Source organism: Rhinolophus sinicus, chromosome 8 (genome assembly GCF_057876585.1).
Source record: "Rhinolophus sinicus isolate RSI-liver-muscle chromosome 8, RSI-T2T, whole genome shotgun sequence".
NCBI lineage: Eukaryota > Metazoa > Chordata > Mammalia > Chiroptera > Rhinolophidae > Rhinolophus > Rhinolophus sinicus.
Genome location: NC_142508.1, coordinates 16,697,339 through 16,710,749, shown reverse-complemented (window position 1 = coordinate 16,710,749; position 13,411 = coordinate 16,697,339). Strand labels below are relative to the sequence as shown.

The window sequence follows — 13,411 nt, the reverse complement described above, 5'->3', positions numbered from 1 at the left end:
CACCTCTCCTACTTCCTCATTTCTCTCAGCTTTATCTTTGCTTTTACATTGTCATGGTTCATAATCCTTACATTCTGATTTGTATTATATTTAATTTTTTGTATTTTTACCTGTAGTTGGAGTCTGAAAATGGAAAACAGTAGACTGCACACATGACTATGACTTCTTTTTTTGTTTGTTTGGTTGTTTGTGAAGCCCAGTGGTGTGAGAGGGTATTTTTTTTTCTCTGCAAGTCCAGTATCATTCTTGGACTATTTGAGGAGACTGTTCCTAGGAAGGTCAAATGGATTATTCTTACCTCAAGCACCATATATTACTCAGAATTAAGCCCCATTTTACATTCTCTTTTCACATTGACTTTTGCAGTTTTTTTATTTTTCCTGCTGTGGTGAGACTTTGATCCATTACTGAACATCCCCCAAGAATCAAATCCCATTGCTGACTTTTGGCTTTTTGGAGGCTGTACTGCTGAGTGAAATTTCTGTGAAGTTTAGATCCTGGCCATGTCCAGGAATGTAAGTTGAGCCTCTCGGTTTTCCTGTCTCTGTTTGGACCTTAGATACAGTCTTGCTCTGAGACTTTCCCTTAGGCTGTTCTTGTAGCTTTTCCTTTTGATATGATAATGCAATTGATTAGACTAGTGCTTTCTTTTACATTTAGTTATGCCTTGATTAGATTTCCTGGCCAGCTCTTTTTCCTACATTGATTTTTAAAATACTCTACACTTAATCTCATCCATTATGTGTGAATTAGACTCAGTTGAACTCCCTTGGATATTTCATCCAAATTCCAGTAGCTCCCTTGATATTATGGATTACAACTGCCAGGTGCTCCGAGACGCACAAAAAATCTGTGTTTCTGTGCTTTTCCATTATCTTTCAGTCCCACCCATTGCTGGTCTGGAATGGCAAAAGCAGGAACTCTGTACCAAAACGCCCCACCCCCCATTTATAGTTTATGTGATAAAGAAGAACCTTTAGCTAAGGCCCATGTTGCACTGCGGGTGATGAGCCAGGCTAAGAAAGAGGTTTTAGAAAAATTGTTACCATATCACATTCTTGTTTTGGGCATGATTTTTTTTTTTAACGGAGTGTTGACTAATCTGCTGAACGGCACTGGCTCCAGGTGATAAACAGATATGCCTTGGATGTGGTGTTTAGAGTCACAGGTGGTTATGTATTGCCAGTGCTGTCACCTTGCTTCTCACATCTATTCAGAGGAGTCACTGCCAGGTCCATCTGCTGGCTCTCCATTTTGGGCACGGTCGTGAAATGATTTGTTAGAGACATTGGTTCCCTGTTGTTTGCCTTGCTTTATGTTTATCTCAGTTGTGGGAGTTAATATAATAAAGAAGGGCTTTTTACCAAGACATGGAAACAACCTAAGTGTCCTTCAGCCAATGAATGGATAAAGAAGATGTGGTACATATACGCAAGGGACTACTACTCAGCCACCAAAAAGGATGAACCATTGCCATTGGCGACAGCACTGGTGGATCTTAAGGGTATCATGCTAAGTGAAATACATCAGACGGAAAAGGACAAGAACCGTATGATTTCACTCATATGTGGGCTATAAAACAAGAAGCAACAAATGAACACACAAAAAATTCAGTAGACACAGATAACAATATGGTGGTTACCAGAGGGGAAGCGGGTTGGGAGAGGATGAAGAGGGTAAAGGGGGTCAAATATATGGTGATGGAAGGAGATTAGACTTTGGGTGGTGAGCACACGATGCAATATACACAGGATGTAGTATAGAACTATATACTTGAAACTTATCTAATCTTATTAACAAATGTCACCCCAATAAAATTTTTAAAGAATAAAAAAAGGAGGCTTTTTAGATGCCTGACTCAAAATCTTTTGCACACAATTTAAAAAAACGTATCATCAGAGATGGATGTGTAATTAATTTAAAGGTGAAGAAATTGAGGCCTGGTCCTTGCAAGACTAGTCAGGTAATGAGTCAAGGACAGAATCATGAAGACAGGAACTCTTTGGCATCATCATAACAATTAATATTGAGTATTTATGTGCTGAGCATTGTTCTTCACTTTACCTGGATCATCTCATTTAATCCTCACATCTTTTTTTAAACTATTATTTCTAAATAGCCTCATATCCTTTTGAGGATAGGAACTACCTTTTTCTTTTCATTAAAAAAAAAAACAAAAAAAAAACAACAGTTGAAATGGAGGTTAAATAACTTGTCCAGAAGTTCTGGATATCTTTAGTCTGTGCAGTTTTTTTAAATTCATGTTATCTAACATGTTTTCGTCTATTAGCAGTTCCTATCAGTGTTGCTATCCAGAGCATCTGACTCCTTGTTGATGGAAGATTAAAAGCATCACTAAAAATGGCCTGGTCAGGGTAGGGCTCGACGAGCTCCAGCCAGTGTATGCCAGTCTGACTTCCTGTTGTGTTTATTATTTTTTGAAAACATTGAAAGCGTCATGTACAAGTAGCCCACTCTGGTTCAAAGAAGTCTGAAATACTTTTGCCTTTGCTTTTTACAGAGTGTGCTAAATAAAAATGGTTAGAAAGGCTGAAGGATGGGATAGAAAGAGGTAGAAAGAGGGGAGACACTGGGCAGAAGTGACAAGCCTGTGAAACAGACAACCCTATTGATTTATGCTGTGAACTGCATTCTGGAGAAGAGAATTGAAATCCATTATGCCAAGTGCATAGCGTACAAATCCCTTTGAAACGCAGTTAGATGCCATCTAATCCCAAATCATTTAAAAACGATTTTGAAGTACCCAGAATTCTAAAATGCCCCAAGCAGTTTGTTTCGTAGACTAGAAGAACAGTGAAATGGATGGAAAAATAGTATTTTAATGCTGTCTTTCTCTCATATACTGTGTTTAATTGTGTCACTTAAATAGTGTGTTAAATTACATTGTAGATATGTGCTGATCTGGGAAGTAGAATGTATTCCCTTGAATATTCTAAAACACACCAAACATAGGATATGGAAGAAACCTTATCAGGCATCTCTCTTTAAAAAAAATTTTATTTTGACATAATTTTAGACTCCTAATCTTTTTGGATATGTGGTATCCTGTGGGGTTTTCTGTTTTTTTGTAATTAAAGTGAATTTTATTTTGAAATGCAGAATGCACCTTGAGATAACTGAATAATCCCAAAGTTAAGAATCATGTTAGAAGGATGAGTTATGATATGTATAATGGTGTGAGAGTGAAAAGAGAGAATTAAAAGTTAAAGCCTCCCTGCCCCCAAAAGGAAACAGCCCAAGAATATACAACAGAAATCAAGAGCCCCAGAAAAGTAAAAAGTTGGGCAGCTACATGGAAAAGTTGACACGAAGAAGAAAGACATAACAGGGTGAGGCTTAAGAAAGCAATTACTCAAGAGGGACAAAGGATTTAGAAGCCCTCAAAGCAGGAAAAGGAAAGTTTAGCAATAGAGTAAAATAAAAATGAGAGAAGAATTTTGCATAAATAATTATGTTATTTTTACTTGTAGCCCTGAAAGTCATATTTCTGTATTTACATGGCTGCATTTTGGGGGGTGGGGGTAAAGTCTAGCTATGCATGTTGTCAAATTTCAAATGTGTGTGTGTGTGTGTGTGTGTGTGTGTGTGTGTGTGTATGGAGGGTGTTACGTAAGTAGAGATTATGTTAGTGCACAAGTGAGACACTCAGCTTTTAAAATTGCATCAAAATTTAAACTATATATACTCTTGAGTGAAAAATTTTACCATTAAGAATTTATTTTTTTTTAAATAAAATAGGGGTGGTAAAGGAAGGTAAAAGGGGTCAAATATATGGTAATGGAAGGAGAACTGACTCTGGGTGGTGATCACACAATGCACTATATATAGATCAGGGGTGTCCAGACTGCGGCCCGCGATCCATTTTTTATTGGCCTGCAGCAAATTCCAAAAATATATTTAGTTTACTTAAATAAACCAGGTGAGGCAATACGTACTTCACCTCAAGTGAGTGGCCCAGCTGTTTGTGTATTTTACCACATATGGCCCTTGGTGAAAAACGTTGAAAAAAGTTTGGACACCCCTGATATAGATGATGTCTTATAGAATTGTACACTTGAAACCTATGTAATTTTATTAACCAATGTCACCCCAATAAACTTTAAAAAAAATATAGTATTCAAAGTGTTTTTAACGATAGTAAGGCAGTTTTATCACTCTGCTCTAAGATTAGTAATTTCTTCTTTACATAGTAGTTAGCTGGTGCCAGGGATGTTTTTCTTTTTAATTGTGGTAAAACACACATAACAAACTTTATCATCTTAACCATTTTTAAGTATATTGTTCAGTAGTGTTAAGTATATTCACACTGTTGTGCAACCAATTTCCACAACCTTTTCATCTTGCAAAACTGAAACTATACCTGTGAGACAACTCCCCATGTCTCCCCCTCCCCAGCCTCTTGAAACCACCCCTCTACTTTCTGTCTCATAAATGTGACTACTCTGGGGACCTCACATGAGTGGAATCATACAATATTTGTCTTTTTGTGACGGGCTTATTTCACTTAGCAGAACGTCCTCAAGGTTCATTCATGTTGTAGCATGTGTCAGAATTTCTTTTTCTTTTTCTTTTCTCCCCCCGCAACCCCCACCTTTACTGAGGTATAATTAACAAATAAAATTGAGGAGAAGGTATAGTTTTCCCTTGTACCCCTCCCCACCCCCCGCACTGGTGCATTTGTTACAATGGATGAACCTACATTGACCTGTCCTTATCACCCCAAGTCTCTAATTTACATTATGGACCACGTTTGTGTTGTATATTATATGGTTTTGCGCAAATGTATAATGACATGTATCCAGCATGACAGTATCATACAGAGTAGTTTCGCTGCCCTAAAAATCCTCTGCTCCACCTATTGATTCCTCCTTCCCCTCCCCCCACCCCTGGCAACCACTGATTCTTTTACTATCTCCATAGTTTTGCCTTTTCCAGAACTTCACACTGAAGTTGGAATCATAAAATATGTAACCTTTTCAGGTTGTCTTCTTTGACTTAGCAATATGTGTTTAAGTTCCTCCATGTCTTCTTATGACTTGATAACTCATTTTTTTGTAGTTGTGAATAATATTCCATTGTCCAGATGCACCACAGTTTGCTTATTCATTCACCTATTGAAGGACATTTTGGTGGCTTCCAAGTTACAGTGATTATGACTAAAGCTGCTGTAAACATCTGTGTGCAGGTTTTTGTGTGGACATGTTATTTTTTTATTTTTTATTTTTAGATTTTTTTTAATTGGGGAAGGAGAACAGGACTTTATTAGGGAACAGTGTGTACTTCCAGGACTTTCCCAAGTCAAGTTGTTGTCCTTTCTGTCTTAGTTGTGGAGGGTGCTGTTCAGCTTCAAGTTGTTGTCCTTTCAGTCTTAGTTGTGGAGGGCGCAGCTCAGTCCAGGTCCAGTTGCCGTTGCTTGTTCATCCCTTGCGGGAGTCAAACCAGCAACCTTGTGGTTGAGAGGACACGCTCCAACCAACTGAGCCATCCGGGAGCCCAGCGGCAGCTCAGCTCAAGGTGTCGTGCTCAATCTTAGTTGCAGGGGGTGCAGCCCACCATCCCTTGCGGGACTCGAGGAGTTGAACCAGCGACCTTGTGGTTGAGAGCCCACTGGCCCATGTGGGAATCGAACCAGCAGCCTTTGGAGTTAGGAGCACGGAGCTCCAACCGCCTGAGCCACCGGGCTGGCCCTGGACATAAGTTTTTAACTCCTTTGGGTACATACCATGAAGCACAATTGCGGGATTGTGTGGTATATTTGGTTTTGTAATAAGCTTCGAAACTCTCTCCCAAAGTGGCTGCACCATTTTGCATTCCCACCAACAGTGAATGCCTGTTGCTCCACATCCTCACCAGCATTTAGTGGTGTTGGTGTTTGGATTTTAGCCATTCTGGTAAGTGAGTAGTGTTACCTCATTGGGTTAATTTGCAGTTCCCTAATGGCCTCTTTTCACATGTTTATTTACCATCTGTGTATCTTTTTTGGTGAGGTGTCTCTTCAGGCCTTTTGCCACTTTTTATTTGGGTGGTTCACTTTCTCATTGTTCAGCTTAAGAGTTCTTTGTATATTTTGGAAAACAGTTCTTTACCAGATCTGTCTTTTGCAAATGTTTTCTCCCAGGATGTTGCTTGTCTTCTCATTCTCTTTCATAGAGTGTGTCTTTCATAGAGCAGAAATTTCTAATTTTAATGACATCTAGTCTGTCAGTTATTTCTTTTCATGGATTGCGTCTTTGGTGTTGTATCTAAAACATCGTTGCCATACCCAAGGTCATCTAGACTGTCTCCTAGAAGTCTTGTGTTTTACGTTTAGGTCTTTGAACTTCAGAATCCGTTTATCAATATCCATGAGATAACTTTCTGGGATTTTGATTGGGATTGCATTGAATCTATAGATCAAGTTAGGATATTTTGATATTATTGAGTCTTCCTAACCACGAACATGGAATATATCTCTATTTATTTACTTCTTTAGTTTTTTTCATCAGAGTTTTGTAGTTTTCTTCATATAGGTGTTATCCATATTTTGTTAGATTTATAGCTAAGTATTTCATTTTTTGTTCCCAATGTAAATGATACTGTGTTTTTAATTTCAAATTTGATTTGTTCATTGCTGGTATATAGGAAAGTAATTGACTTATGTATATGAACTTTGCATCCTGCAACATTGCTGTAATCACTTGTTAGTTTCAGGAGTTTTTTTACTGCCTTGGATTTTCTACATAGACAATCATGTGTCATCTTGAACAAAGACAGTTTTTTCCCCCTTCCCAATCAGTATAACTTTTATTTCTTTTTCTTGTCTTGCTGCATTAGCTAGGATTTCCAGTATAATGTTGTAAAGGAGTGATGAGAGCGGTCATCTTTGCCTTATTCCTGATCTTAGCAGGAAAGCTTCTGTAGTAGCCCCCCTTTATCCATGGTTTTGCTTTCTGCAGTTTCGTTATTCCATGGTCACTTGTCATGTCTCAGTGATCTAGGATTATCTGAACTACAACGATCCTCCTTCTGATGTGTTATCAGAAGGTCAATAGTAGCCTAATGCTAGTGTCACAATGGCCTTCATCATTCACTTCATCTCATCACATAGACATTGTATCATCTGATATCATCACAAGGAGGGTGAGTCCAGTACAATAAGATAATTTGTGGGAGAGAGAGACCACATTCACATAACTTTTATTATAGTGTATTATATTACTCCTACTTTATTATTATTGTTGTTAATCTCTTACTGCGTCAAATTTATAAATTAAACTTTATCATAGGTATGTACGTATAGGAAAAAAACATAGTATATATAGGATTTGGTACTATCTATGGTTTTAGGCATCCACTGGGGGTCTTGGCATGTACCCTCTGTGAATCAGGGGCGACTGCTGTAGTTTCTCACCATTAAGTATGATGTTAGCTGTAGATCTATTGTAGTTTTTTTTTATCAAGTTGAAGAAGTTGCTCTCTATTCCTAGTTTGCATTTCTTCCTTTTAATAATATTCCATTGTGTACATATGTACAATTTGTACACCCATTCATCCATCAGTAGACAGTTGAGAGCTTGTACCTTTTGGCTATTGTGAATAATGCTGTTACCAATGTGGTTATGTATAAATAGCCCATTGAGACCCTGTTTTCAGTTCTGGGTATAGACAGACCAGGAAGTGGAATTGCTGGGTCATATGATAATTCCTTTTAAAGTTTTTTGAGGAACCAATATGCAAAGTTTTATATACAGGGATGCTACTGCACTGATGTTTATCATAGCAAAAATTTGGAAGCAGCCTTGCTGTGTATCAGTAGGTGACCAGTTGCATAATTATGGCCCACGCATACAGTGAAGTATTCTGCACCTGTTTAGAAAGGTGTGGTAAATCTGTATGTTTTGACCTGTCAAATGTGCAGATATATTGTAATATGAAGAAAGCAAACTATAGACTAATATGTGTAACGTGAATCTGTTTTTATTTTAAATCATATGTATGTATGTATGCTTCAAAACATTTAATGATAATGCACTTCTCTGTAGGTTGGTGGGGGGAAGAGGGGACAGATTGTAAGTGCAGGAGAAGAGCAAACCTTTATCTTACTACTTTATGAATTACTGCATCATTTCAGGGTTTACAAGAAGCACAGTTTTATAAGCAGAAAAACCAATTTGAATAATTACATTTTTGGGAAAAAAGTTGGAACTCCCATTTGTCTATGAAATACAAAGAAAATGTTAAGTATTTCATTTACTTACTAAGTGTTTTTATGTCTACAATGTCAAATGCGAAGTCACTAGGAACTTTTAAATACCCTTTTATTTTTATATTTAAGTGTCTTTTATTGTTACGTGTAATATCAAAGGTATTTATTCTTTTGTGACCTGAGGCATAAAATTAGCACAGTGAATTTCCATCGAAAAGGTTTTATATAAGGAAAATCTACCATTTTTAGGTCTTATTTGAATGGTGCTTCCCATTTCCTGTGCCTTGGTGGGGTGCGGTATATAGTGAAATCAAAGGTTTCCTGTGCTCGCGAGGGAACTCTGTCTGAGTTTAAGCATTTCATTACATTACACACTGAGTCTTGTTCTTTGCCTTTTTTCCTGACAGTAGCCCTTCATGGAGGAACACGGAGTGACCCAAACTGAACACATGGCTACCATAGAAGCCCATGCAGTGGCCCAACAAGTACAGCAGGTCCATGTGGCCACCTACACTGAGCACAGTATGCTGAGTGCTGACGAAGACTCACCTTCTTCTCCAGAAGACACCTCTTATGATGATTCAGACATACTCAACTCCACAGCGGCTGATGAGGTAACCGCCCATCTGGCTGCTGCAGGTAATGTTGTTTGGATTGGAAGCTCTTGGTAGCGGGCATAGCTGCAAGAACCCAGGATGCAGCCACCCTCTCATCTATCTTCATATCACATCTTCACGATTTTGTTTTAATCCTTGCTTTTACAACTTCTGTCGGTATCATACTGAGATGTAAGTTCTAGAATCATACAGTATTAGTGATATGACTTTGGTTTTGTGTTTTTCATCCATTCTAACAATCTTTTGACTTTTAACTGAAGAAGCGTTTAGTCCATTTACATTCAGTGTAATCACTGATACATTTAGGTTTGAACATATCTGTTTACTATATGCTTTCTCTTTATCCAGTTGATCGGTGTTTACTTTTCCTTCATGTATTCTTTTGGAGTGATTGAAACATTTTTATTTTTCAGTTTTTTCTTGTTAGTTTGGAAATTAATATACTTTTACTTTTAGTGGTACCCCTAGAAATTATAACACACATCCTTTATTTATTTCAAAATATTATGTATTGGTACTTTTGTCCTCTTTTTTAAAATAATTTTTTATTTTTCAATTACAGTCGACATACTTTATTATATTAGTTTCAGGTGTGCAACATAGAGATTAGACATTTATATAACTTACTGAGTGATCACCCAATAAATCTAGTACTCATCCCACACCATACATAGTTACTATAGTATTATTGACTATGTTCCCTATGCTGTACTTTACATCCCTGTGACTATTTTGTAACCATCAACTTGCATCTCTTAATCCCTTCCGCCCTTCACCCATCGCCCCAAACCCCCTCATCTGGAAGCCATCAAAATGTTCTCGGTGTCTTTGAGTTTGTTTCTGTTTTGTTTGTTTGTTTATTTTGTTTTTTAGGTTCCACACTAAGTGAAATCATACGGTATTTGTCTTTTTTGTTTACTTATTTCAGTCAGCATAATAGCCTTTGGTCCATCCATGTTGTTTCAGATGACAAGATTTCATTCCTTTTTATGGCTGAGTAACGTACCGTTGTATGTATGTACTCTCTTCTTTATTTATTCATCTATTGATGGATACTTAGGTTGCTTTCCTATCTTGGCTATTGTAAATAATGCTACAGTGAACATATAGATGCGTATGTCTTTTCAAATTAGTGTTTTGAGTTTCTTTCGATAACTACCCAGCAGTGGAATCACTGGGTCCTTCTTTGTCTATTGTTTATTGCCTTTATTTTGAAGTCTGTTTTATCTGGTATAAGTATTGCTACTCCAGGTGTTTGTTTGTTTTTCATTTCCATTTTCATGAAATATCTTTTCCCATCCCTTACTTTCAGTCTCTGTGTGTCTTTCGATCTGAAGTGAGTCTCGTGCAGGGAGCGTATGTAAGGGTCTTGTTTTGTTATCCATTAAGCCCCCCTATGTCTTTTGATTGGAGCATTTAATCCATTTACATTTAAAGCAATTGTTTATAGATATGTAGTTATTGCCATTTTATTATTCAGATTTTTTAATCTTTTTTTTTCTTCTTCTTCTTAAAGAAGTCCCTTTAACAGTTCTTGTAATTCTGGTTTGGTGTTGATGAACTCCTTTTAACTTTTTCTTGTCTGGGAAGCTCTTTATCTGTCCTTCTATTCTAAATGACAGCTTTGCTGAGTAGAGTAATCTTAGTTGTAGGCCCTTACTTTTCATCACGTTGAGTATTTCATACCAGTCGCTTCTAGCCTGCAAAGTTTCTGTTGAGAAGTCAGCTGACAATCTTATGGGAGCTCCCTTACAGGTAACTAACTGCTTTTCTTTTGCTGCTTTTACAATTCTCTCTCTGTTTTTAAGCTTTGGTATTTTGATTATGGTGTGCCTTGGTGTGGGCCTCTTTAGTTCATCTTATTTGGGACCCTGCGCTTCCTAGGCTTGTATGTCTATTTCCTTCACCAGGTTAGGGAAGTTTTCCATCATTTTTTCAAATAGGTTTTCAATTCCTTGCTCTATCGCTTCTCCTTTTGGTATCCCTGTGATGCGAATGTTTTTACACTTGATGTTGTCTCAGAGTTCTTAGACTAACCCCAGTTTTTTGGAGTGTTTTTTTTTCTGTTCTGATTGTGTGTTTTCTGCTACCTTAGCTTTTAAATTGCTGATTTGATCCTCTGCTTCATCTAATCTACTGCTGATTCCCTCTAATGTATTCTTCATTTCAATGATTTTATTCTATATTTCTGACTGCTTCTTTTTTATGTTTCTTATCTCCATTTTTTTGTTTTGTATCTCTTCGTTGAATTTATCACTGAGATCATTGAGTATCCTTATAACCAGCGTTTTGATTTCTACATCTGGTAGATTATTTGTCTCCATTCTATTTAGGTCTTTCTCTGGAGCTTTGTTCTGATCTTTCATTTGGAACACGTTTCTTTGTCTCTTTATTATGGCTGCCTCCCTATGTTTGTAAGTATTAGGTAGAGCTGCTATATATCTCACGGTCTTGGTAGAATGGCCTTGTGCAATAGGTGTCCTTTGGGGCCCAATGGCACAGTCTCCCTGGTCACCTGAGCCAGGTGCTCCAGCTGTGTCCCTTGTGTGGGTTGTGTGTGTCCTCCTGTGTAGTTGAACCTTGATTGCTGTTGGCACGTCAATGGGGGGATTGACCCTCAGGCTGATTGATTGTGAGGAGTAGCCCTGACTACAGCGGAGTTGCTATTGTGCAGAAGCTGACCCTATGGAACAGGCTCTGGACCTTGCTGAGTCTGCTGTGTGGGTGTGTCATTTGTGGAGGTGGTTGGGTGGTGCTCTGGTGTGGTCTGAAACTGGTTACCTGGTGTGTTGGTTCTGGGGCCTCTTGGGAGGGGCTCTGATGCAGGCCAGTGTCAGCCACTGCCTCTGCCCCTTTGTATGAGCTACAAAGTGATCTGCAGGTGGTTGCCAGTTGTGCTGGGCTTGGGGGTGCCTGGGAGAGGCTAAGCTGTGAACTAAGGGTGACTGCTGCCAGTGATGGGCTAAGAGCTGCTTAGTAAGAGGTACGGGACATGCCAAAACTGCTTGTTTGGGGTTTGTGAAACTTTGAGAGATTTTAAGAAAGTCCACAGCATGAGCCAAGACAGGTCATTTGGATGGAAAAGCCACTAGAAGCAGCTCGGGTGGGGCCCAAATTTGGGTCTCAGCGAATCACCAGGGCGGGGTGAACAGCGTTAGCCAGATTGATGGAGATTCAGATATGGTGCCCGCCTACCTCTGCCCGCTGGTTTGGGAGTGGGCTCAACAAAGGAACTATGGCTTCTGCCAGCACTTCCACCTGGGAGAAAGCTGCCCCTTTGGCCCTTGTCCTGAAGCCAGACTATTCAGTTCTTCTCCATATATCCCTGGTGCCTTTTGAGCTGCTGCCCCAGCACTGGAGTTCAGAACCCATGAGTCTGTCAGTGAATAAATCTGTGTGTGAGCCCTTAAGAGGAGTTCCAAGCACTCCAACAGCCTTCCATCTCACTCAGCCACAATCTCTGCTGGTTTTCACAACCAGAAGTTAATGGGACATTTCCCCCCAGTACTGGAACCCTTGGTTGAGGAGTCCAGTGTATGGCTGGGACCCCTCACTCCTCGGGGGGGGAACCTGCAGTCGAGATATCCCTCCTGAGATATCCCTCCTGATTTTTAACGGCCACATATGGGTGTGGGACCAGCGCATTCAGCTTCTCCGCCCTTCCTGTGAGACTGGAAGTGGCTTCTTCTGTAAATCCTTAGTTGTAGGACTTCTGTTCAGTTAGACTTCAGGTGATTCTCAGTGATGGTTGTTCTGTAGTTTAGTTATGATTTTGAGGTGGTCATGAGAGGGGACCAGCACAGCATTTACCTACTCTGCCGTCTTGACCAGATGCCACTTTTGTCTTCTTTAGGGATAATGCAAGTTTTTAGAACACTGAAATTTCATTCCCCTGCTCCTGACCTATATGCTTTTGTTGTCCTCTGTATTAATTCTTTGGATATTTTAATCCCTACAAGACATTATTTTTGTTTTATAAAACTTGTTTCTGAGAATTTTTCTTCTGCCTAAAGATACCATTTAGTATTTTCTTCCGCATGGATCTGCTAGTAGCAGTCTCTCGACTTTTGCTTGTTTGCAAATGTTGTTATTTAACCTTCAGTCTCGAAGGGTGTTCTCACTGGATATAGAATTCTAAGCTGCCAGTTATTTTCCTTCCTCATATTGAAGATACTATTCCACTGTCTGCTGGTTTCTATCCTTGCATTAGAGAATTCGCTGTTTCATTCCTACAGCTATTCCGTTGAAGGTTATCTCCTACATAGGTCCCTCCTCCAACTGCTTTTAAGATTTTCTGTCTTTCGTTTTTATGATATATCTGGCTCTGGAGTTCTCATTTATTTTGTGTAGGATTCTTTGAACATCTTAAATCTGTGGATTGATGCCTTTGATTAGTTGTGAAAAATCTTAGCCACTAGATTTTGCTTCAGTTTTGCTTTTGCTCCATTCCACCTCTTTTTCTTGTATGACTGCAATTAAATATGTTGTCTTCCTGTGTGAGTCCTTTATGTCTCTTACCCTCTATTCTGTTTTACTATCCTCTTGTCTCTTATGCTTCATTTTAAGTAGTTTCTTCTAGTTTATTAAT

General features: G+C 38.8%; 1 protein-coding gene across 3 annotated transcripts in view; it reads left to right on the top strand.

Moving 5' to 3' along the window:
• NRF1 (nuclear respiratory factor 1) overlaps positions 1-13,411 on the top strand; it is a 117,015-nt gene that overhangs the window by 31,921 nt on the left and 71,683 nt on the right. For all 3 annotated transcript variants that reach the window (XM_019751370.3, XM_019751361.3, XM_019751352.3), the window contains one exon: positions 8,614-8,845. In XM_019751370.3, coding sequence (XP_019606929.1) covers positions 8,623-8,845 — 223 coding nt within the window. In that variant the 5' untranslated portion in view covers positions 8,614-8,622. The remainder of the gene's footprint in view (positions 1-8,613; positions 8,846-13,411) is intronic.